Here is a 24,516-nt window from a genome sequence, read left to right on the forward strand (position 1 = left end):
GCCGGCCACGGTAACACATCCACATTCTGTTGACAGAGGAAGTCGATATTGATGTTTGCAACGTGGGTGCGAGTGTTGTCCTGCTGGAATGTCCCTCTGTTGGCTGCCATAAAAGGTAACACGTGTGGAATGAGGATTTATTCTCGACAGCGCTGAGTGTTTAGTGTTCCACTGACGAACACAAGTTCTGTGCGGTCGTTTCTTGTAATGCCGCCTCACACCATAACGCTTCCACCCCAAAACGATCGTGATGCAAGACACAAGGGTCGGAATACCTCTCACCACTTCTGTGATACACTCGGACGCAGCTGTCAGCATGACGTAGAGTAAACTGAGACTTGTCAGTAAACAAAAATTCCTGCCAGTAACGAATCCTCCATCACACGTTGTTGGCAGTGACAACGACGTACAGTTCTAGGAGAAATTCTGGCGCAGACCAGGGATCACAGATGTAGTATGTGAAGGCATTTCGAACCAATTACAAAGATAACATAACCGGATGAATCTGTCATGTCTCAGCGTGGTTACCCTAGGTCTACCTGATCTTTGTCGGTCAGCAGTAATGTTGGTCGTCAAATATTGCTGCCATAGCCTGGCAGTGGTGATCCTCACCACGTGATATCGCCGGGCAACGTCTACCTGATCTTTGTCGTCAGCAGTAATGTTGGTTGTCAAATGTTGCTGCCATAGCCTGGCAGTGATGATCCTCACCACGTGATATCGTCGGGCAACGTCTACCTGATCTTTGTTGGTCAGCAGTAATGTTGGTTGTCAAATGTTGCTGCCATAGCCTGGCAGTGGTGATCCTCACCACGTGATATCGCCGGGCAACGTCTACCTGATCTTTGTCGTCAGCAGTAATGTTGGTTGTCAAATGTTGCTGCCATAGCCTGGCAGTGATGATCCTCACCACGTGATATCGTCGGGCAACGTCTACCTGATCTTTGTTGGTCAGCAGTAATGTTGGTTGTCAAATGTTGCTGCCATAGCCTGGCAGTGATGATCCTCACCACGTGATATCGTCGGGCAACGTCTACCTGATCTTTGTCGTCAGCAGTAATGTTGGTTGTCAAATGTTGCTGCCATAGCCTGGCAGTGATGATCCTCACCACGTGATATCGTCGGGCAACGTCTACCTGATCTTTGTTGGTCAGCAGTAATGTTGGTTGTCAAATGTTGCTGCCATAGCCTGGCAGTGATGATCCTCACCACGTGATATCGTCGGGCAACGTCTACCTGATCTTTGTCGTCAGCAGTAATGTTGGTTGTCAAATGTTGCTGCCATAGCCTGGCAGTGATGATCCTCACCACGTGATATCGTCGGGCAACGTCTACCTGATCTTTGTTGGTCAGCAGTAATGTTGGTTGTCAAATGTTGCTGCCATAGCCTGGCAGTGATGATCCTCACCACGTGATATCGTCGGGCAACGTCTACCTGATCTTTGTCGGTCAGCAGTAATGTTGGTTGTCAAATGTTGCTGCCATAGCCTGGCAGTGATGATCCTCACCACGTGATATCGTCGGGCAACGTCTACCTGATCTTTGTCGGTCAGCAGTAATGTTGGTTGTCAAATGTTGCTGCCATAGCCTGGCAGTGATGATCCTCACCACGTGATATCGTCGGGCAACGTCTACCTGATCTTTGTCGGTCAGCAGTAATGTTGGTTGTCAAATGTTGCTGCCATAGCCTGGCAGTGATGATCCTCACCACGTGATATCGTCGGGCAACGTCTACCTGATCTTTGTCGGTCTGCAGTAATGTTGGTTGTCAAATATTGCTGCCATAGCCTGGCAGTGGTGATCCTCACCACGAGATATCGTCGGGCAATGTCTACCTGATCTTTGTCGGTCAGCAGTAATGTTGGTTGTCAAATGTTGCTGCCATAGCCTGGCAGTGGTGATCCTCACCACGTGATATCGTCGGGCAACGTCTACCTGATCTTTGTCGGTCAGCAGTAATGTTGGTTGTCAAATGTTGCTGCCATAGCCTGGCAGTGATGATCCTCACCACGTGATATCGTCGGGCAACGTCTACCTGATCTTTGTCGGTCAGCAGTAATGTTGGTTGTCAAATGTTGCTGCCATAGCCTGGCAGTGATGATCCTCACCAATTGATATCGTCGGGCAACGTCTACCTGATCTTTGTCGGTCAGCAGTAATGTTGGTTGTCAAATATTGCTGCCATAGCCTGGCAGTGGTGATCCTCACCACGTGATATCGTCGGGCAACGTCTACCTGATCTTTGTTGGTCAGCAGTAATGTTGGTTGTCAAATGCTGCTGCCATAGCCTGGCAGTGATGATCCTCACCACGTGATATCGTCGGGCAACGTCTACCTGATCTTTGTTGGTCAGCAGTAATGTTGGTTGTCAAATGCTGCTGCCATAGCCTGGCAGTGGTGATCCTCACCACGTGATATCGTCGGGCAACGTCTACCTGATCTTTGTTGGTCAGCAGTAATGTTGGTTGTCAAATGCTGCTGCCATAGCCTGGCAGTGGTGATCCTCACCACGTGATATCGTCGGGCAATGTCTACCTGATCTTTGTTGGTCAGCAGTAATGTTGGTTGTCAAATGTTGCTGCCATAGCCTGGCAGTGGTGATCCTCACCACGTGATATCGTCGGGCAACGTCTACCTGATCTTTGTTGGTCAGCAGTAATGTTGGTTGTCAAATGCTGCTGCCATAGCCTGGCAGTGATGATCCTCACCACGTGATATCGTCGGGCAACGTCTACCTGATCTTTGTCGGTCAGCAGTAATGTTGGTTGTCAAATGTTGCTGCCATAGCCTGGCAGTGATGATCCTCACCACGTGATATCGTCGGGCAACGTCTACCTGATCTTTGTCGGTCAGCAGTAATGTTGGTTGTCAAATGTTGCTGCCATAGCCTGGCAGTGATGATCCTCACCACGTGATATCGTCGGGCAACGTCTACCTGATCTTTGTCGGTCAGCAGTAATGTTGGTTGTCAAATGTTGCTGCCATAGCCTGGCAGTGGTGATCCTCACCATGAGATATCGTCAGGCAACGTCTACCTGATCTTTGTCGGTCAGCAGTAATGTTGGTTGTCAAATGTTGCTGCCATAGCCTGGCAGTGGTGATCCTCACCACGTGATATCGTCGGGCAACGTCTACCTGATCTTTGTCGGTCAGCAGTAATGTTGGTCGTCAAATGTTGCTGCCATAGCCTGGCAGTGGTGATCCTCACCACGTGATATCGCCGGGCAACGTCTACCTGATCTTTGTCGGTCAGCAGTAATGTTGGTCGTCAAATATTGCTGCCATAGCCTGGCAGTGGTGATCCTCACCATGAGATATCGTCGGGCAACGTCTACCTGATCTTTGTCGGTCAGCAGTAATGTTGGTTGTCAAATGTTGCTGCCATAGCCTGGCAGTGGTGATCCTCACCACGTGATATCGTCGGGCAACGTCTACCTGATCTTTGTCGGTCAGCAGTAATGTTGGTCGTCAAATGTTGCTGCCATAGCCTGGCAGTGGTGATCCTCACCACGTGATATCGCCGGGCAACGTCTACCTGATCTTTGTCGGTCAGCAGTAATGTTGGTCGTCAAATATTGCTGCCATAGCCTGGCAGTGATGATCCTCACCACGTGATATCGTCGGGCAACGTCTACCTGATCTTTGTCGGTCAGCAGTAATGTTGGTTGTCAAATGTTGCTGCCATAGCCTGGCAGTGATGATCTCACCACGTGATATCGTCGGGCAACGTCTACCTGATCTTTGTCGGTCAGCAGTAATGTTGGTTGTCAAATGTTGCTGCCATAGCCTGGCAGTGGTGATCCTCACCACGTGATATCGTCGGGCAACGTCTACCTGATCTTTGTCGGTCAGCAGTAATGTTGGTCGTCAAATATTGCTGCCATAGCCTGGCAGTGATGATCCTCACCACGTGATATCGTCGGGCAATGTCTACCTGATCTTTGTCGGTCAGCAGTAATGTTGGTCGTCAAATATTGCTGCCATAGCCTGGCAGTGATGATCCTCACCACGTGATATCGTCGGGCAACGTCTACCTGATCTTTGTCGGTCAGCAGTAATGTTGGTCGTCAAATATTGCTGCCATAGCCTGGCATTGATGATCCTCACCACGTGATATCGTCGGGCAACGTCTACCTGATCTTTGTCGGTCAGCAGTAATGTTGGTTGTCAAATGTTGCTGCCATAGCCTGGCAGTGGTGATCCTCACCACGTGATATCGCCGGGCAACGTCTACCTGATCTTTGTCGGTCAGCAGTAATGTTGGTTGTCAAATGTTGCTGCCATAGCCTGGCAGTGGTGATCCTCACCACGTGATATCGTCGGGCAACGTCTACCTGATCTTTGTCGGTCAACAGTAATGTTGGTCGTCAAATATTGCTGCCATAGCCTGGCAGTGATGATCCTCACCACGTGATATCGCCGGGCAACGTCTACCTGATCTTTGTCGGTCAGCAGTAATGTTGGTCGTCAAATATTGCTGCCATAGCCTGGCAGTGATGATCCTCACCACGTGATATTGTCGGGCAACGTCTACCTGATCTTTGTCGGTCAGCAGTAATGTTGGTCGTCAAATATTGCTGCCATAGCCTGGCAGTGATGATCCTCACCACGTGATATCGTCGGGCAACGTCTACCTGATCTTTGTTGGTCAGCAGTAATGTTGGTTGTCAAATGTTGCTGCCATAGCCTGGCAGTGATGATCCTCACCACGTGATATCGTCGGGCAACGTCTACCTGATCTTTGTCGTCAGCAGTAATGTTGGTTGTCAAATGTTGCTGCCATAGCCTGGCAGTGATGATCCTCACCACGTGATATCGTCGGGCAACGTCTACCTGATCTTTGTCGGTCAGAAGTAATGTTGGTTGTCAAATGTTGCTGCCATAGCCTGGCAGTGGTGATCCTCACCATGAGATATCGTCAGGCAACGTCTACCTGATCTTTGTCGGTCAGAAGTAATGTTGGTTGTCAAATGTTGCTGCCATAGCCTGGCAGTGGTGATCCTCACCACGTGATATCGTCGGGCAACGTCTACCTGATCTTTGTCGGTCAGCAGTAATGTTGGTCGTCAAATGTTGCTGCCATAGCCTGGCAGTGGTGATCCTCACCACGTGATATCGCCGGGCAACGTCTACCTGATCTTTGTCGGTCAGCAGTAATGTTGGTCGTCAAATGTTGCTGCCATAGCCTGGCAGTGGTGATCCTCACCACGTGATATCGCCGGGCAACGTCTACCTGATCTTTGTCGGTCAGCAGTAATGTTGGTCGTCAAATGTTGCTGCCATAGCCTGGCAGTGGTGATCCTCACCACGTGATATCGCCGGGCAACGTCTACCTGATCTTTGTCGGTCAGCAGTAATGTTGGTTGTCAAATGTTGCTGCCATAGCCTGGCAGTGGTGATCCTCACCACGTGATATCGCCGGGCAACGTCTACCTGATCTTTGTCGGTCAGCAGTAATGTTGGTCGTCAAATATTGCTGCCATAGCCTGGCAGTGATGATCCTCACCACGTGATATCGTCGGGCAACGTCTACCTGATCTTTGTCGGTCAGCAGTAATGTTGGTTGTCAAATGTTGCTGCCATAGCCTGGCAGTGATGATCTCACCACGTGATATCGTCGGGCAACGTCTACCTGATCTTTGTCGGTCAGCAGTAATGTTGGTTGTCAAATGTTGCTGCCATAGCCTGGCAGTGGTGATCCTCACCACGTGATATCGTCGGGCAACGTCTACCTGATCTTTGTCGGTCAGCAGTAATGTTGGTCGTCAAATATTGCTGCCATAGCCTGGCAGTGATGATCCTCACCACGTGATATCGTCGGGCAATGTCTACCTGATCTTTGTCGGTCAGCAGTAATGTTGGTCGTCAAATATTGCTGCCATAGCCTGGCAGTGATGATCCTCACCACGTGATATCGTCGGGCAACGTCTACCTGATCTTTGTCGGTCAGCAGTAATGTTGGTCGTCAAATATTGCTGCCATAGCCTGGCAGTGATGATCCTCACCACGTGATATCGTCGGGCAACGTCTACCTGATCTTTGTCGGTCAGCAGTAATGTTGGTTGTCAAATGTTGCTGCCATAGCCTGGCAGTGGTGATCCTCACCACGTGATATCGCCGGGCAACGTCTACCTGATCTTTGTCGGTCAGCAGTAATGTTGGTTGTCAAATGTTGCTGCCATAGCCTGGCAGTGGTGATCCTCACCACGTGATATCGCCGGGCAACGTCTACCTGATCTTTGTCGGTCAGCAGTAATGTTGGTCGTCAAATGTTGCTGCCATAGCCTGGCAGTGGTGATCCTCACCACGTGATATCGTCGGGCAACGTCTACCTGATCTTTGTCGGTCAGCAGTAATGTTGGTCGTCAAATATTGCTGCCATAGCCTGGCAGTGATGATCCTCACCACGTGATATCGCCGGGCAACGTCTACCTGATCTTTGTCGTCAGCAGTAATGTTGGTTGTCAAATGTTGCTGCCATAGCCTGGCAGTGGTGATCCTCACCACGTGATATTGTCGGGCAACGTCTACCTGATCTTTGTCGGTCAACAGTAATGTTGGTCGTCAAATATTGCTGCCATAGCCTGGCAGTGGTGATCCTCACCACGTGATATCGTCGGGCAACGTCTACCTGATCTTTGTCGGTCAGCAGTAATGTTGGTCCTCAAATGTTGCTGCCATAGCCTGGCAGTGGTGATCCTCACCACGTGATATCGTCGGGCAACGTCTACCTGATCTTTGTCGGTCAGCAGTAATGTTGGTCGTCAAATATTGCTGCCATAGCCTGGCAGTGGTGATCCTCACCACGTGATATCGTCGGGCAACGTCTACCTGATCTTTGTCGGTCAGCAGTAATGTTGGTTGTCAAATGTTGCTGCCATAGCCTGGCAGTGGTGAACCTCACCACGTGATATCGTCGGGCAACGTCTACCTGATCTTTGTCGGTCAGCAGTAATGTTGGTTGTTAAATATTGCTGCCATAGCCTGGCAGTGGTGATCCTCACCACGTGATATCGTCGGGCAACGTCTACCTGATCTTTGTCGGTCAGCAGTAATGTTGGTTGTCAAATGTTGCTGCCATAGCCTGGCAGTGGTGATCCTCACCACGTGATATCGTCGGGCAACGTCTACCTACGTTGTACCAGCCTGCAACATACTAATTGCTCATTCCCTGGTACTGTTGTATGGTTTTTCCGAAAAGGAATTTGATGTTTTTTGGTTTTACGGTATCCTAGCAAACATTTCTATCAAACTGGCAATCAAAATCGGATGCACGTGCATGATGAATGTGACGAAACGCACGTGTGCATCGTTCCTATTAATCGCTACCTCTATTGATTGTGAATCAAGGTTGCCATGTCTCTTTCATGCAGATAAAACATATGCATTGAAAAAAGTAATAAATCTTTTTTTATCGAAAATTATACAAATATTTCACTAATTCACTGGTGTAACATTTCTTTTTGTCCCTCAGTATAAATATAAATATATATAAACCATTGCTGCTGCTACTGGATCAAGAAAAGTGGGGACACATGCCCCACCCACCCCCACCCCCCACCCCCACATCTTACACCAGTGTTTACAGTAATAAAGCATGATGGCTGATAATGTAGACGGTGGTAATGAATTGCCTTTTCTGGTTACCTACCAAATAAACACCTGCCAATAAGGAATAACAGGTGGAGGCAACTACATGATAGACTAATTAACTGAGAAAACACTCTGTTTATCATTTCAGTATGTAGGTTAATGCATGGACTAAACATGATACAGTTATTTCAACTTGTGTTGTAGCCACTTTGACAATGGTGGTTTAGTTTGTATTGAAAAATAATATATACTTATTGCTGGCTTACCGGGATAGATATTATTACAGAACATTGCGATGCATGTCTGTTTCATCATCTCTCAAAAATCAGGTAAGTTTGTTTCTTCAGTTCTAAGACTAATTCCTGATGTGACGCGTTAAGTATTACGTAACCACAGGCTCGCCAGAGAGCATATTCACTAGGATGGAACAAAATGGCTGTGCTCGTTATATATAATAGCCGTCACATTTAACCATTTTATTAATTAAATATAATAATATACTTGTTGATATTAAGCAATAATGTACATAATATATATTGTTGGATATGCATACTAGTCCAAAAGTCTTGTGCGAGCATTCCTTTAATATATTCCAGGTACATTATTTCTGAAGGAGGCTACATGTCAAAAGTTGATTTATAATCAATTGTGGACACATTCCTTAATTAGCAGTACAGACGGTAAAAAAAGCAAAAACAATAAATGTTTTAAAGACTGTATTAGGGCCTCGAGTATTCGAGGGTCAAACTCGACCCGTACCCGAGTACTTGATACATACTAGATGACAGTGACTTATGAGACAAAGGAATAAAGTAAAATAGCATTATACATCTTATTTCCAGCACTGAACTATGCCAAATCATGCCATTATATTGCATTCCACACATTTTCTTCATGTTTCATAGTTTTCTTGTATTGATGCTATACAAAATAGGGCCATGTGTTTCATTTTCGGATTAAGAAAATACGCCCCAAATAACACTACAGGTGGTGAAAATGGGATGGATCCATTCAATAGTTCAACAATGGGGTATCCTATCAAGACATTATATGAGATTACAGAACGTGAATGAACATCGAATTACCTCTCGCATCTGGCTTTGGTCTCACAGATGGTCAACACGCATGAAAAACAACAGGGGCCTAATTCACTAAACTCTCGCAACTTTGCGATATCGCAGTGCAATGCTAAAAGACTTGCCAAGAGGATGCTTTGTTGTCTAGCAGAGCATAAGAGACCTTTGTGAATTAGGCCCCTGGTATTTTAAAGTACACAGTAAATTTAGTGAAGTTGAACTAAATCACAAGATACAGTAAAAAGTATGTAGCCAACAAGGTACAGGACAGAGTCAAAGAGGAATGTTTAATAGAATGGAAACAAGTGTTAATGGAACCACACAGCAGAACAGGGGTTGGGGCAATAAATTAAGAATGTATTGTGGTATTAAAGATGTTTAAAAAGTAGAGCCTATGTTACCAGGTTCATGCATCGATACCAAAGAAGTGCACTCGCTATGTTTAGATGCAGAGTTGCTCAACTAAAAGTTAAAACTGGTCGATATTATAATACTACACCGCTGGAAGAAAGGACATGTTTTAGTTGTATCAACCATATTAAAAACGAGTCAAGTCCTGCTTAATTGCCCATTATATGCTGACATAATGTTGGAATTACTCACATACTGTAGAACTTTACTTTTTAATTATGATGACTGCACCGACATGCAGAAATTGTGTTTTATCTTGTCCTATTGTGATATTTGTATCTTAGCTGTCAAAACCTGCCATAGCATTCTTAAATATCGAAAATCTCTTTTATATACTATGAGATTATTTATGTATAATATATTAAATGTATATATCTTATTATTTTATTTGTGCTACCATTGTTTTAACGGTACTATATTGGATTGTTTACTTTATTTGTCTTTTAAATACTTTTAGCAAATAGTCTCTCATAACTCAGTATAGAGTGGCTCATTACAATTTTATAATTTATATATATATTATGCTGGTTGTTTTTCTCTACTCCCTTGTGTGACCGCTTAAGACAGGTTTGACTGTATTCCTAGGACGGCCACTTTAAACACTTACAGATCTTTTTCTTTGTTTTCTCATCCACATAAGGCTTTGTGTTCCTGTTGGATTCGTACTTCATTCTCTGATCATGCTTCACAAATGTTTTATGCTTTTCATCTCCGTGATCTGAATTTCCATTGGTATAGTCCGACAACCTTTGATCTGAGTTGTATGATACACCTGGTTTAGCATCATTCTCCAACTGTGACACAGCACTAGTTTTCTTTGCCCTTTCTTTTTTTAACATGTTCACCAGAATATCTTGTAATGTTAAGGAAATTCAACTTTAGATGCGATACAATAGTAGTTATTGTTGCCTGATACATATAAGCTGATTTAATACCAGATACAATATTATAGTCATCAAAAAAGTAAATATTTTCCATTTAATACCCAGAAAACAGTAAATTAATAGTTATTGTTGCCTGATACTTAAACACTGGTATTATCACACCAAAGTTGAGCTCAGTTGGCACTTAGATGGGCAATTTCCTGTGGATAGGTTGTGCTATAGACACTGTTAGTACCTCATGACTAGAATATTAAAAGCTGTGGTATGTGTTGTCCTGTCTTTAGTAAAGGCCTGTAAAAGATTACCCATTGCTAGTGGGAGTAATTTTCATAGCAGTATTAGGTGTTCTTTGTCACCAACACTTCAATCACTGTCCTGGGTCTAGTCGATCCGCCAACTTGTGTGGGATATAAGTAAAAACACCAATTATTATCATCATTAAAATTAGAATCGTCTATTTAACTGAACCAAGCTAATTGTGGTGCATAACAAATATTGCACCATAATGCAGTTTATGAAACCATATCATTATACTGATTCCGTACAACACATTTTATTAAAATATAGTTTTATCAACATATTCAAATGCACAAACATTTTGACAGTAAATTTTCAAAGTTTATTAATTCACAGAGACTTTGACCATTGTTTATAATAATTTTGAAAAAGAACACATGAAAAGACCACTATATACATCAAAGGATACTGATCTCGTTGTCTCTTTGTAAAACCAAGTCTTTTAGCTTCTGATTTTCTGTATTGCTGTAAGGACCAATATCAACTGGGGTTACATCCCTTGAAGGACTCTCAGACAATCTTCCACCAGTTTTTTCAAACACATACCTCTGTTAATTGATTAAAACAGAGCTTTGTTAGTAAAATAATATTAATTTATCAACAAACTGCAACAAAGCTTAAACAGTATACATTTAATGAATGGAAAAGAAGTACACAATAAAAATAATGATAAGACAAGTAGATTTAACAGACGTCCTTGCACACTGTTTAATTAGTGTCAAATACATGACAAATATCTCCCATGGTCCAGACAATGTCCAATTACTGTAACAATTATAAAGAGGTTTTAACAATTTATAATTAAATTTCCATGACATTCATTGCAATATAATGTCATCCAACTGGTCCAACCTGGTCCAGCCGTAGCAATGGGAGTTTGTTCAATTCTCGATGAACATAAAAAATAGGTCGTCAGAGAACATCATATCTGATGATGTCATTTATATTCATAGTTTATCTTATTGAGTGTTATTGTTTAGAACATAAAAAATAGGTCATCAGAGAACGTCATATCTGATGATGTCATTTATATTCATAGTTTATCTTACTGAGTGTTATTGTTTAGAACAAAAACAAAAAAAATCAAAATAAAATATGAAGTTTTAACGTTATTATTAGTAGGTATGTTTAAATTTAACTATAAGGATTGTCTGTTATTTATTTTACGTTCATTTGGGTATGAACAAAAAAAATCATCAGCCAACTTAAGTGAGAACGGCTTTACCAATTCACAGTTTGCGAATAATTTTGTTTTCCATACCAGATAAAGAAATAACAGACAATCCGTAATTATAACCTTTTTATAGTAGTTTATAATTTACAATTAATATTAAGCTAACAAAGCACAACTTTGTCACAGTCACATTGTTTTAAAAGTGTACATTGGCATCAGGATAAAGTTTGTTTGAAAATAAACTATAACAGAATCATTAATTCATGATAAAAATCTTGTTACGGCTAAAATGCTGGAATAGATGTGCAATTTTTTTTAATAATGTTAAAAATAATTCAATTTACCTTGAGTATCTTGAAACATGCCTGTATTTTCCTCATATCTGCTCCAACTGACAGCACTGCATCTGTATCTGTATCATCCACAAATACCTTCACTGATTCCTCACATCTGCATGAAAATAGGAACACTTACATTTACAATTTGAATCCTATAATGTATTTCATTTTAATATGCTATTGGTAAATCTTAATATGTTACAAAAATAAGAATTTATTTCAAAAGTAATGATTCAAATTTTTTTTCTTGTTCCCACCTGTTTAGTTCTTCCTCAGTAAGCTCATCTGTTCTCTGTTCCCCTGTAGCCATTGCTAGTTCCTCTTTCAACTGCTGAATTTCACGTTTAAGTTTGGCAATCATTAACTTAGGATCAAGTTCTTCATTCAACATGACATCATTCTTGATCAGTGCTACACGCTGAGCAAACCGGCAGGTAGATATAGATTCCTATTTAAAAAATTAAATTAAAATTACCAGTGACACATATTTTCTGATGCTAAAGTAGTCATTAATAATTTCAATTTTAATGGCCATAAACATTACTTAAACATGCAATGTATGTACCATATTTTTTGTTTTCGTAATGGATGCCATCTTCTTTGTGAAAGAAGATAATGATCTGACTGTTTATAAACATTATAAGTTGTAGAAGCATCACGAGGGGTATATGGCTTTTTATGTACCCTTTGTGTGTTCTTTTCCCCGAGCCGAAGGTGAGGGGGTAAAAGAGCACACAGAGGGTACATCAAAAGCCATATACCCCGAGAGATGCTTCTACAACAAATTTATTTTGCCGACATGAATTTTTAACTTCAAATGTTTGTAATACGAAATTGTCTGAAACAGATATTAATAATAAAAAATAAAAAAAACTTTTTTTTTTTTTTATCAGACATGTATGTAAGTAAAAAAATTAAAATATTAAAAATAAAAAACAAAAAAAACAACTGTTGCTAATCGCGCATTAATACAATAACACCACGACTGTAATTAGGTGGCCGAGTTCAACATTACAGCTTTTAAAAGTATTGAAATAGTGTATTTTATAGTAAAAATAAAATTAATTATGTATACTTGATTGATTATCAATGCTATTTATAATCTGATTATTGCTTTAGCATTAACTGGGTTGGCTGGAAACTGCTGGAAATTACAGACGGCGTATAAGAGAATTTGGCTCTGCCCACAGGGGTATAAGGGATTTGTCCAACGGCAAACAACCAATGAGATTAAAGAATTTTACATGAAGACGAGATAATATTTTTTGTATATACAACATGTAACTATACAGACCTAATTTGTAAAAACATGACATTGTGTACTATATTTTTAATAATGCTTGCACATCATGGAGCCCTTTATAATAACATAAAAGCAAATGAAAAAGATTGTAGTTTTAATTTCTATCCAATCCTTTAGTTTTTTATTATATTATTATTAAATGTATCATATAATGCCTCACATCAATGCATTTCTTGTCCACAGAGCATGTTGCGATCATTGTGGTCATACAGTTGCCACCAAGACTGTCACGCAGTACAGAGGTCATCATGGAATTTCTATACGGTATGTGCTGTCGGTTCTTCTCAGCCAGTGCTATGATCACCTGGTAAATATGCTCTATCTCTTAGTAAGGTGTAAAGAAAAACACAAACTCTAAAACATAATGAACTGAATGTTTCTGAATAGATCACATGGGGACTTGGAGGCAGTTTTTTCTATCCATTACCCACAAAATAAAATGTTATTTAATTAAATTAAATATGTATAAACCAGCCTCTGTGGTGTAGTGGTTAAGCCATTGGACTTGGGGCTGGTATATAATGAATTCGTATCCCACCTGAGGCTATGAAAGATTTTTCATTCCAGTATCGGCTCCACCCCAGAGTGAGTGTACAGCTAGGCTCAATGGGGAGGTAAAAGGCCACATACACCGAGTTTCACCCACTTGTCAGGTGTAATTATAGATGTGTCTCTTGAGTGTATGATCCCAAATGGGGGATGGTTACCCAGCAGGCACAGCAGGTTCTGTGTACCCCAGGCTGATACTGAGATAGCACAACTGACAGCAAGTGTGGAGTATGGCCTGTCAAGTAGTCCCAAACTGAAAGGAAAACACTGCAGCTTCACCTTTCAGCTCATTATTATCATCTATATGTTTGTGATATTCTAACACAAAATGTCTTTGTCTCGGTGTTATAAATTTGTAGTGTCTTTAAACCTTAAATATGTAGGCTACAGAAAACACCGTGCAGCAGACCAACCAGGCATACAGTAATAATGACAGTGCGTCCTGCCTCCACACACCAACAATTATACAACAGTCAAGTCCAACTACTGAACGTTTTCAAACCAGTGATGTGAGTTTAGTAACTTGACCTCTTTATATTACACCAACACCGGTGCAGAAAAACACAGGAATACATCACATAGACCCATGCTTACCTACGTCTACACTTTAGAAAAATCGCCAGAGTTTAACTACATGCCATTTCTATGATGAGATAAAGGCCTTGCATCTACACTTTAACTACATGCCATTTCTATGATGAGATAAAGGCTTTGCATCTACACTTTAGAAAATCACCAGACTTTACTACATGCCATTTCTATGATGAGATAAAGGCCTTGCATCTACACTTTAACTACATGCCATTTCTATGATGAGATAAAGGCCTTGCATCTACACTTTAACTACATGCCATTTCTATGATGAGATAAAGGCCTTGCATCTACACTTTAACTACATGCCATTTCTATGATGAGATAAAGGCTTTGCATCTACACTTTAGAAAATCACCAGACTTTACTACATGCCATTTCTATGATGAGATAAAGGCTTTGCATCTACACTTTAGAAAATCACCAGACTTTAACTACATGCCATTTCTATGATGAGATAAAGGCTTTGCATCTACACTTTAGAAAAATCCCCAGACTTTAACTACATGCCATTTCTATGATGAGATAAAGGCCTTGCATCTACACTTTAGAAAAATTGCCAGACTTCAACTACATGCCATTTCTATGATGAGATAAAGGCCTTGCATCTACACTTTAAAGTCCTATAAGCCTGAGCCAAGAGGTAAATGCAGTTTTTGTCAAGTATCATATAAAACAAAATGTCTGATAAACTAACATTTGATTCATTTAATTCTCCAATACTTTTTCATCTTCAATATTGAACCATTTTTCAGAAAGGATCTGATCAGTTATTAGCCAGTTAAGACAAAAAATTAATATGAAATTTTCTGTTCTATCAAAATGTGCTGAACAGAAATTTCTATAATAAAACTAAACAGTAACTGTTATAATTATTGTATATTTAAAAAAATCTCAATTCAAATCTGTTACCTGCTCCAAATAGTGTAAGGAAAGATTGATATATTTGGCTTCAGTAAGAAGTATGCCATTAACCCCTGATTTGGCCACTCTCTCAGACCTAAAAGTTGAAAGTAAATAAAAGAATTAATAATAAATAAATACATGAAGATGAATTAAATACATTGCTATACAGCTAACAATTTCACATAGATAAATCAAATCAAGTATAGTCAAACTGGAAGGGGATGATGAAATAGTTCGAGTTTTAGAAATTTGTATAGTACACCTCAAAATTGAAACTACATTGCAGATGGATGAAAAAAACGTTTGTTTTGTTTAACAACACCACTAGACCACATTGATTTATTAATCATTGGCTATTGGATGTCAAACATTTGGTAATTTTTACATATAGTTTTAGAGAAGAAACCCGCTACATTTTTGTTGTAGTAGCAAGGGATCTTTTATATGCACCATCCCACAGACAGGATAGCACATACCAGGGCCTTTGATATACCAGTTGTGGTGCACTGGCTGGAACGAGAAATAGCCCAATGGGCCCACCGACAGGGATCGATCCCAAACCGACCGTGTATTAAGCGAGCGCTGTACCACTGGGCTATGTCCCGCCAAGCATTGTCAGACATGTGCACTGAACTGTCCCCTCTCCTAAACTCTTAAAATTTTGCATAAAAGGCAATATAAATTGGCAGTCAACCCCACACACAGTTGCTGGCATCTTCTGGTGTCTATGGTACATTGCCTTTGTCTACACTATAAAACTAAGTAAAAATAAAGTAAAAGCTTTGAATTTGAAATAATTACATTCTATAGTATTTATTGACAGTAGAAAAAAGTGCTATATTGAAAGCTGGCAGAATGTAACTAACAAATTAAAACACTGAATGCCAAATTGCACTAAGTAATAGAAATGTTCAAAATAGTTTGATACAATCAACTCATTTGAGAACAAAACCAAACAATGTTAACAATTATTACTACAGTTCTTTGGTGGTTACCAGAGTTTGTAACTATGTATTAGGCAATGAAACACTGACAACCAAAAACACATAGGATCATTTCGTTCTGCTTAGTCAGCAATCTATTATTCTGTAATTAAAACCTGAATCATTGACAGTCAAGATCAGCCAGAACACCCACACTTCGCTTAGCTGATAATTCATTCTTCTTTAAAATATTACCAGCAACAATAGCTTGATCAATCTGCACACTTCAAGTTTTAGAAGTGCAATATCTACAGGTGGAACCAAAACATTAGTTCAAGAAATAGAGATTTTCAAGTTTTCGAAGTTTGAGTTTTTGAAGTCTGTTATTACTAGTTTGTATAGAAAATCAGCTGGGACCATCGCTTCAGTTTCAGAAATCGAAGTTTTTGAGAGATCGAAGTTTGACTGTATTTCAATATTTAATCACATAATGCTCAGAAATCAACTCACAGAAGTGGATGAGAGCTTGTATATACATTTGGACATGAATAACTTTCATTTTAAAAACAAAATTGTCTGTATATGACATAAAACTAATTACAATGTATGAAGATGTTACAAGATGTTTTGTAATTTTAATTTCAATATAGTTTGCCTAACTATATATTATATTTTATTCTATCAATAAAACTTTCCAGTTGATCACAACTAGCTAGTAAATAAAATGAGCAATCTGTTTTGCATATACCAACCCTGCCAAATCCACAAGATGGAGTTTTGCTCGCTTTATTGTGGCTGATCCCGTCTCGCGTGCAGTCAGGTGAATTGTGAAAATACAGTGAGATCGTGTGGAAGCCTGATTCATCGGAGTCTGGGAACAAATGTGACATGCAATATGGTGAGTGCATACAACGAACAAACAGTGCACACAAAACAATTATAACACAGACAAAATATGGCAAGCAGATTATTCAAGAAAAGCTAAAAATATTTTGTTATCATAATCAGGGTTCGAAACTCGCCACAAAATATGGTCGCCCCCAAAATAATAATGCATGTTGGCAAATTATGGTAAGCGAACCACGAGCAAGATTTTTATGTGGATACAAATATTAACAGTGGCTCATATGTTGTAGCTCTAAAGAAAATAATATTATTTAGGAGACTAACGCCATTATTTTTTAATGTTAAAGTCGCCCATACAGGACATTGGTCGCATTTGGCGACCTGGCCACAGGCCATTTCGAGCCCTGATAATATACTGCATAACCAAAACTTTTCGTGGGTTTTCATTTTCGTGGGTTTCGAGGGGAAGTGGCAAGCCTCGAAAATTTATAACCTTGAAAATATCAACAAATTCTATCAAAAATATTCATTGTGATTGTGCTATATATATATAATAAACTGACAATTGACCAGACTATATTATATCTTGTCATGCCCAGACCACAGGAAACTACAAGACAATAGGCTATTAAAGACAACAAGTTATTATATTACAAATAATGTGCGCTGTGCTGGTATACTGAATCAGCTTACTATCTGAGTATGAATGAAACGTGTCAAGCTCACATTAAATATTAAACACTACACTGTCGGACTTAGAAAACTCACTCGTAAATGGCTTTAAATAAAAGCAAACTTAAGACTGTAATCAGTTCTCTTGCTAATCGCATAACGTATTAGCCAATTGCAGTTGAATGCTCTATTGTTCAACTTTAAGCTCTGGTGATATCAATCATATGGAAGCCAACATGAAACTTTCAATCAACAACAACAATATTCTCGCAAACCACCAAATTAAAAATACTCACATTTCAGATTTACCAAACCTCAAAATGTTTTAGTCCTCAAACCACAAACATTTTATACCACATTTCTGGCTATACAGTAGTTTTGTGGGGGGGGGGGTTAATCTTGAAAGTTATACATCAACAAAAAAGACAGATTATACATCAGTGCTGAAGTACAAAAACAAAACATACTTGCAGATACTAGAATAAACTAGAATTGTAATTATGCATAACAGAATAAACCAGAACTGTAGTACGAAGTAGAACTATTTTCCTTTTGTTAATGAAAAATAATCAAACTGGCCATGGTAACATAAGCAATAGCTAAAATGGGCTAAATCTCACTGAAAAGCATAAGCAAAATAAGTATCCAAAATACTTTAAAGTGAAAAAGTCTTCTCCAAATTATATGTACAACTTTCGGGGGGGGGGGGGTTGTTATTTGAAAACTAGCTGCTGTCCTTTGTTATGTCTTCCACTTGAGACAGGCTAACAAATAACATCAACAGAACATTTGGCTAACATACTTCAACATTCTGTTTGTGTCTTCCACTTGAAACAGGCTAACAAATGACATCAACAGAACATTTGGCTAACATACTTTAACATTCTGTTTGTGTCTGCCACTTGAGACAGGCTAACAAATGACATCAACAGAACATTTGGCTAACATACTTCAACATTCTGTTTGTGTCTTCCACTTGAAACAGGTTAACAAATAACATCAACAAACATTTGACTAACATACTTCAGCAATCATTCTGTTCGTGTCTCCCAAAAACAAGAGATTTAGTGCCTCTTCCTCCGATGATGCTTGATGCACAGAAAGATTCTTCAGGTGAATATTCTGATCAGAATCTTCCATCAATGACACCTTTCTGGAAAATAGAAATCCACAAGTTAATCATGCGTCATCATCTGATGTATGTAACCTACTTCAGTGGCATAATGGCCAAGCCACTGGTGGATGCTGGGTTCCTACCCAAGGTTTACCCTATCATTTGCCAAACTGTTAAATGCAAATTAAAATAGAATTTGACAAATACATGACTAATTTGACAGAAAGTCAATTAGAAAATCATAAGCTGTCTACTTCTATTTTCAGTAACTCAGTATTTATTTTGTTTGTGCATTGGAATATTTCAAACACAAGATCAACTTCTGTCATTCAAAGCACGTAGCCCTAGTTTATAATTATGTTATGTTTGTAACAACAAAACACACTAATCCAACAACATAAAATAAAATAACATTAATATAAGTTTAAACATCTAGAGAAATAATAGCTAGCTATTACTATCTAAAGGTTATGCCAGATAACTTGTTGTCAAATAACAGTATTTCATTTTTCATCTAATTGTAAAAAACGTACGGCAAATCTTCCAGTTTGGCAGCCTCATGCTTGGGATCCAGCAGGTCATAACCACTCTCATTGTATATCTCCAGGTATGATATGTGCACAGTGAAGGCTAACTCAGGAGTCTAATGTAAAAATAAAGAATTAAATACTTTTACATGAAATATTTAAAATGATATACTTGGTATATATATATATATATATTTATATATTGGTCTGCATCTCTCACTCTCTCTCATTCTCTGTCAAACACATACATACATACACACTGATACAGTTAACACACCAAATATGGTTCTTTCCAATGTGTGTCAATGCGTACTGATCTCTGTATTAGGAACTGCCGTTGACACACTACCGCTCAATGAAGATCAATATGAATCAATCAGTTTTGGACTAAGACACACAAAATTAGTGATGTGCGGTTATAAAATTTCGCTTCGGTTTCGGTTTCCAGTTTCGGTTTTGACAAAAGAGTTTCAGTTTCAATTTCAGTTTTTCTTGACATTTTAATGAAATTTGGTTTGGCAATAAGAAAACTTTGCAAAGCTCTCAAAAGAACAGTTTGTAGAACAATCATGTTCCAGGTTTATTAAAAACAATAAAAAATACTAGTCATCCGGGTTAGTAAATAAAAAAATACATTAGCCTACAAATATTATCACTAGTCCGAGATTCTTTCCCTCAAATTTTGTGAACACTTTTTTTTCCATATATAAAATAAACTATTTGTCAGCATGGTTTTATTTTGCAACTAAAACAAAAAAGTAGTGAAAATAACCCCAAAAAAACGTAGTTCAAAAACTCACTCGGAATACACATGTACCTCAGCCAAAGTATAAGTATGAATCAAATAGCTGAGTTGTTTCAAATGAGTCAATATTGGAAATCCTTGGGTAATGTCACACAATACGATAAGAACAGTCGGCATTATGCATACCTGTCAACTCTCACGCATTTGGCATGAGAGACACGCATTTGTAACAACCATCACGCTCTCACACAACATTACAATAATCTCATACTTTTTCTAAAAATAAAAATATTTTATAATCGTGGTTTATATTTTAGAGCTGAATGGAATTATATGCTGATTATGCAGGTCTCTGATTTTTGTTACCTATTAAAAGGAAATTCCCAAGTTTGCTGCATTGTAAGATGTTTTCGACTAATAAAATATTTCTACGATTAAACTTACATATTAAATATATTTTCTAGTTTAGAATATCAGTGTCTGTATATTAAATGTGTTTCTGGTTGTCTTAATATTTGTAAGAAGCCCAAACTGGATTTTGTCTTCAAATAATTTCGTACGTACGAAAAAATCTTTTTTAGGAAATAAAATGAAATTTAACCTAGTACAAATATTAGAACGATCAGAAACACGTTTAATATACAGCCACTAATATTTGATATGTAACTGCAGTCGTCAAAAAGTCTCTGTTAGTCGATAACATCTTAAAAATTGCAGCCAACTCAAGAATGTCCCTTTAATAATAATACAGCATATTGAACATATCCTCGGTTCAATACCACCAATCAATCGCGGGTGCTATCGATGACCAACTTGTATGCTTTAACATTAACTGTATTGATCAGTAAAACTTGCACTCGCTCAATTTTTTTTTATAGATTTCTATTTTGGACTTAAAACAAACAACAACCAAAAACTTCACCCTGGACCTGACCAAGAGCCTGCAGATCCTGGACCCTAATTTCTAATTTTCTCACGCCTAAGAATTGCCACAGGTTGACAGCTCTGCATTATGATAATTGTGTTCATTTGTAATCTGGATTAACTTTAACAAACAATTTATCTTAATTCTCATTTTGATACAATGAAAACATTTTCCAGTTGTGAATCTACCTTATGTCATGGAAATGAACGAAAATAGCCGATATTGAAAAACCAATTGGAAATACAATACAATACAAGAATACCATATGGGTACAAATAATAAAGTACAGGTACAAATCAAGGGTTCAAACAAATAATAAGCATGGACGACTTTTGCAGAAGATATACACACATAAGAAAATATTACGTGGATGCGTTAAAATAGACATTATGTTCACACACAAAGAGGTTTTCTGAACCCTGCCAAGTTTTTGCCAAGTTAAAATGGCGACAAGTTTGCATTGTAAACGACACAGTGTGATGTTCAGAACTGTACCGAATTCACAGATCAACGTCTCAAAATGCAAAAATATGAATCGCTCAGCAGGTTATTGTCACAGGTGGATTTTGGTATTGATTCACCTAGGATGTTTTGTTTCCATTTCGGACAAGCTGGGCTAAAAATGGGAAATTTGGAAAACCTAAAGTACATTTTCTTCTCTATCTCCACAGTTACAGTTTTCATTTTTTCTTACATAACCGAAACCGAACTAATTCCACGGTTAACTGCATATCACTACACAAATATGCTTGAGAGAGATGTCATACATTCAACAGGGTTGTGGGACACTGGGAAGTTCCTTCTCGTGCTTTTGTTTATGCGCTCGATGTGTCACTTCTTTGTGGTATTATTATGTAACAGAAATACAGCAATTTTCCACTTCACACAATGCCATCATTTTGCAAATGAAATGTCACATGACTTGCACCATGTGATCTATACAACCCGAACTGAACTGTATTTGCCAATGTACTGTTGACACGCAGTATCCAAACCGAAATGACCCATAAGCGTGCTGCTCAATCCACATGTGTATGTGTGCGTGCGTGTAAGTAAAAATAACAATAATGTTTACAGACACCAAATATCTGTAATTTAAAATGTGCCAATAAGTCATTAAATAAATATTACTTTTCTTTCTCTAATCAAAATTAATTCACCAAAAAAATTAATCCATTATCAGAATGTATGTCAGAATGAGATATGCTTTTCAAATTCTTTTTTTTCATGGTAGCAAGATGCTTCTCTCAGTTACCACATGTTAGATGCCAAATTAGCCACTAATTACACAAAATGATGGGCGTACTGGTTACACAGAATGATGGGTGTACTGATTATACAGAATGATGGGTGTATTGATTACACAAAATGCTGGGCGTACTGATTACACAGAATGATGGGATTACTGGTTACACAGAATGATGGGTGTACTGATTACACAGAATGATGGGTGTACTGATTACACAATATGCTGGGTGTAATGATTACACAGAATGATAGGTGTACTGATTACACAGAATGATGGGTGTACTGATTACACAGGATGATGGGTGTACTGATTACACAGAATGATGGGTGTACTGATTACACAGGATGATGGGTGTACGGATTACACAGAATGATGGGTGTACTGATTACACAGAATGATGGGTGTACTGGTTACACAGAATGATGGGTGTACTGATTACACAGAATGATGGGTGTACTGATTACACAATATGCTAGGTGTACTGATTACACGGAATGATAGGTGTACTGATTACACAGAATGATGGGTGTACTGATTACACAGAATGCTAGGTGTACGGATTACACAGAATGATGGGTGTACTGGTTACACAGAATGATGGGATTACTGGTTACACAGAATGATGGGTGTACTGATTACACAGAATGATGGGATTACTGGTTACACAGAATGATGGGTGTACTGATTACACAGAATGATGGGTGTACTGATTACACAGAATGATGGGTGTACTGATTACACAGAATGATGGGTGTACTGATTACACAGAATGATGGGTGTACTGATTACACAGAATGCTAGGTGTACTGATTACACAGAAAAATGGGTGTACTTATTACACAGAATGATGGGTGTACCTTTTAAACAATATGCTGGGTGTACGGATTACACAGAATGATGGGTGTACTGATTACACAGAATGATGGGTGTACTGATTACACAGAATGCTAGGTGTACTGATTACACAGAATGCTAGGTGTACTGATTACACAGAAAAATGGGTGTACTGATTACACAATATGCTAGGTGTACTGATTACACAGAATGATGGGTGTACTGCTTACACAGAATGATGGGTGTACTGATTACACAGAATGCTAGGTGTACTGATTACACAGAAAAATGGGTGTACTTATTACACAGAATGATGGGTGTACCTTTTAAACAATATGCTGGGTGTACGGATTACACAGAATGATGGGTGTACGGATTACACAATATGCTGGGTGTACTGATTACACAGAAAAATGGGTGTACTTATTACACAATATGTTGGGTGTACGGATTACACAATATGCTAGGTGTACTGATTACACAGAATGATAGGTGTACCTTTTGAACAATATGCTGGGTGAACTGATTACACAATATGTTGGGTGTACGGATTACACAATATGCTAGGTGTACTGATTACACAATATGTTGGGTGTACGGATTACACAATATGCTAGGTGTACTGATTACACAGAATGATAGGTGTACCTTTTGAACAATATGCTGGGTGAACTGATTACACAGAATGTTAGGTGTACTGATTACACAGAATGCTGGGTGTTCTGATTACACAGAATGCTAGGTGTACTGACTACACAATATGCTGGGTGTACTGATTACACAGAATGCTGGGTGTACTGATTACACAATATGCTAGGTGTACTGATTACACAGAATGATAGGTGTACCTTTTGAACAATATGCTGGGTGTACTGATTACACAGAATGCTGGGTGTTCTGATTACACAGAATGCTGGGTGTTCTGATTACACAGAATGCTAGGTGTACTGACTACACAATATGCTGGGTGTACTGATTACACAGAATGCTGGGTGTACTGATTACACAATATGCTAGGTGTACTGATTACACAGAATGATAGGTGTACCTTTTGAACAATATGCTGGGTGAACTGATTACACAGAATGTTAGGTGTACTGATTACACAGAATGCTGGGTGTTCTGATTACACAGAATGCTAGGTGTACTGACTACACAATATGCTGGGTGTACTGATTACACAGAATGATGGGTGTACTGATTACACAGAATGCTGGGTGTTCTGATTACACAGAATGCTAGGTGTACTGACTACACAATATGCTGGGTGTACTGATTACACAGAATGCTGGGTGTACTGATTACACAATATGCTAGGTGTACTGATTACACAGAATGATAGGTGTACCTTTTGAACAATATGCTGGGTGAACTGATTACACAGAATGTTAGGTGTACTGATTACACAGAATGCTGGGTGTTCTGATTACACAGAATGCTAGGTGTACTGACTACACAGAATGATGGGTGTACTGATTACACAGAATGATGGGTGTACTGATTACACAGAATGATGGGTGTACTGATTACACAGAATGCTAGGTGTACTGATTACACAG

The 24,516-nt window shown here is 39.2% G+C and overlaps 1 protein-coding gene across 1 annotated transcript in view; it reads right to left on the reverse strand.

Annotated features, from left to right (window-relative positions):
• LOC121370631 (kinesin-like protein KIF6) overlaps nt 1–24,516 on the reverse strand; it is a 54,892-nt gene that overhangs the window by 16,832 nt on the left and 13,544 nt on the right. The window contains exons 6-14 of the mRNA XM_041495996.1: nt 19,211–19,320; nt 18,587–18,716; nt 16,798–16,916; nt 15,129–15,216; nt 13,237–13,380; nt 12,031–12,221; nt 11,780–11,885; nt 10,671–10,809; nt 9,688–9,933 (exon numbers count right to left, since the gene is read on the reverse strand). Of these exons, the coding sequence (XP_041351930.1) occupies nt 9,688–9,933; nt 10,671–10,809; nt 11,780–11,885; nt 12,031–12,221; nt 13,237–13,380; nt 15,129–15,216; nt 16,798–16,916; nt 18,587–18,716; nt 19,211–19,320 (1,273 nt within the window). The remainder of the gene's footprint in view (nt 1–9,687; nt 9,934–10,670; nt 10,810–11,779; nt 11,886–12,030; nt 12,222–13,236; nt 13,381–15,128; nt 15,217–16,797; nt 16,917–18,586; nt 18,717–19,210; nt 19,321–24,516) is intronic.

The sequence above is a fragment of the Gigantopelta aegis genome, chromosome 4, assembly GCF_016097555.1.
Source record: "Gigantopelta aegis isolate Gae_Host chromosome 4, Gae_host_genome, whole genome shotgun sequence".
NCBI lineage: Eukaryota > Metazoa > Mollusca > Gastropoda > Neomphalida > Peltospiridae > Gigantopelta > Gigantopelta aegis.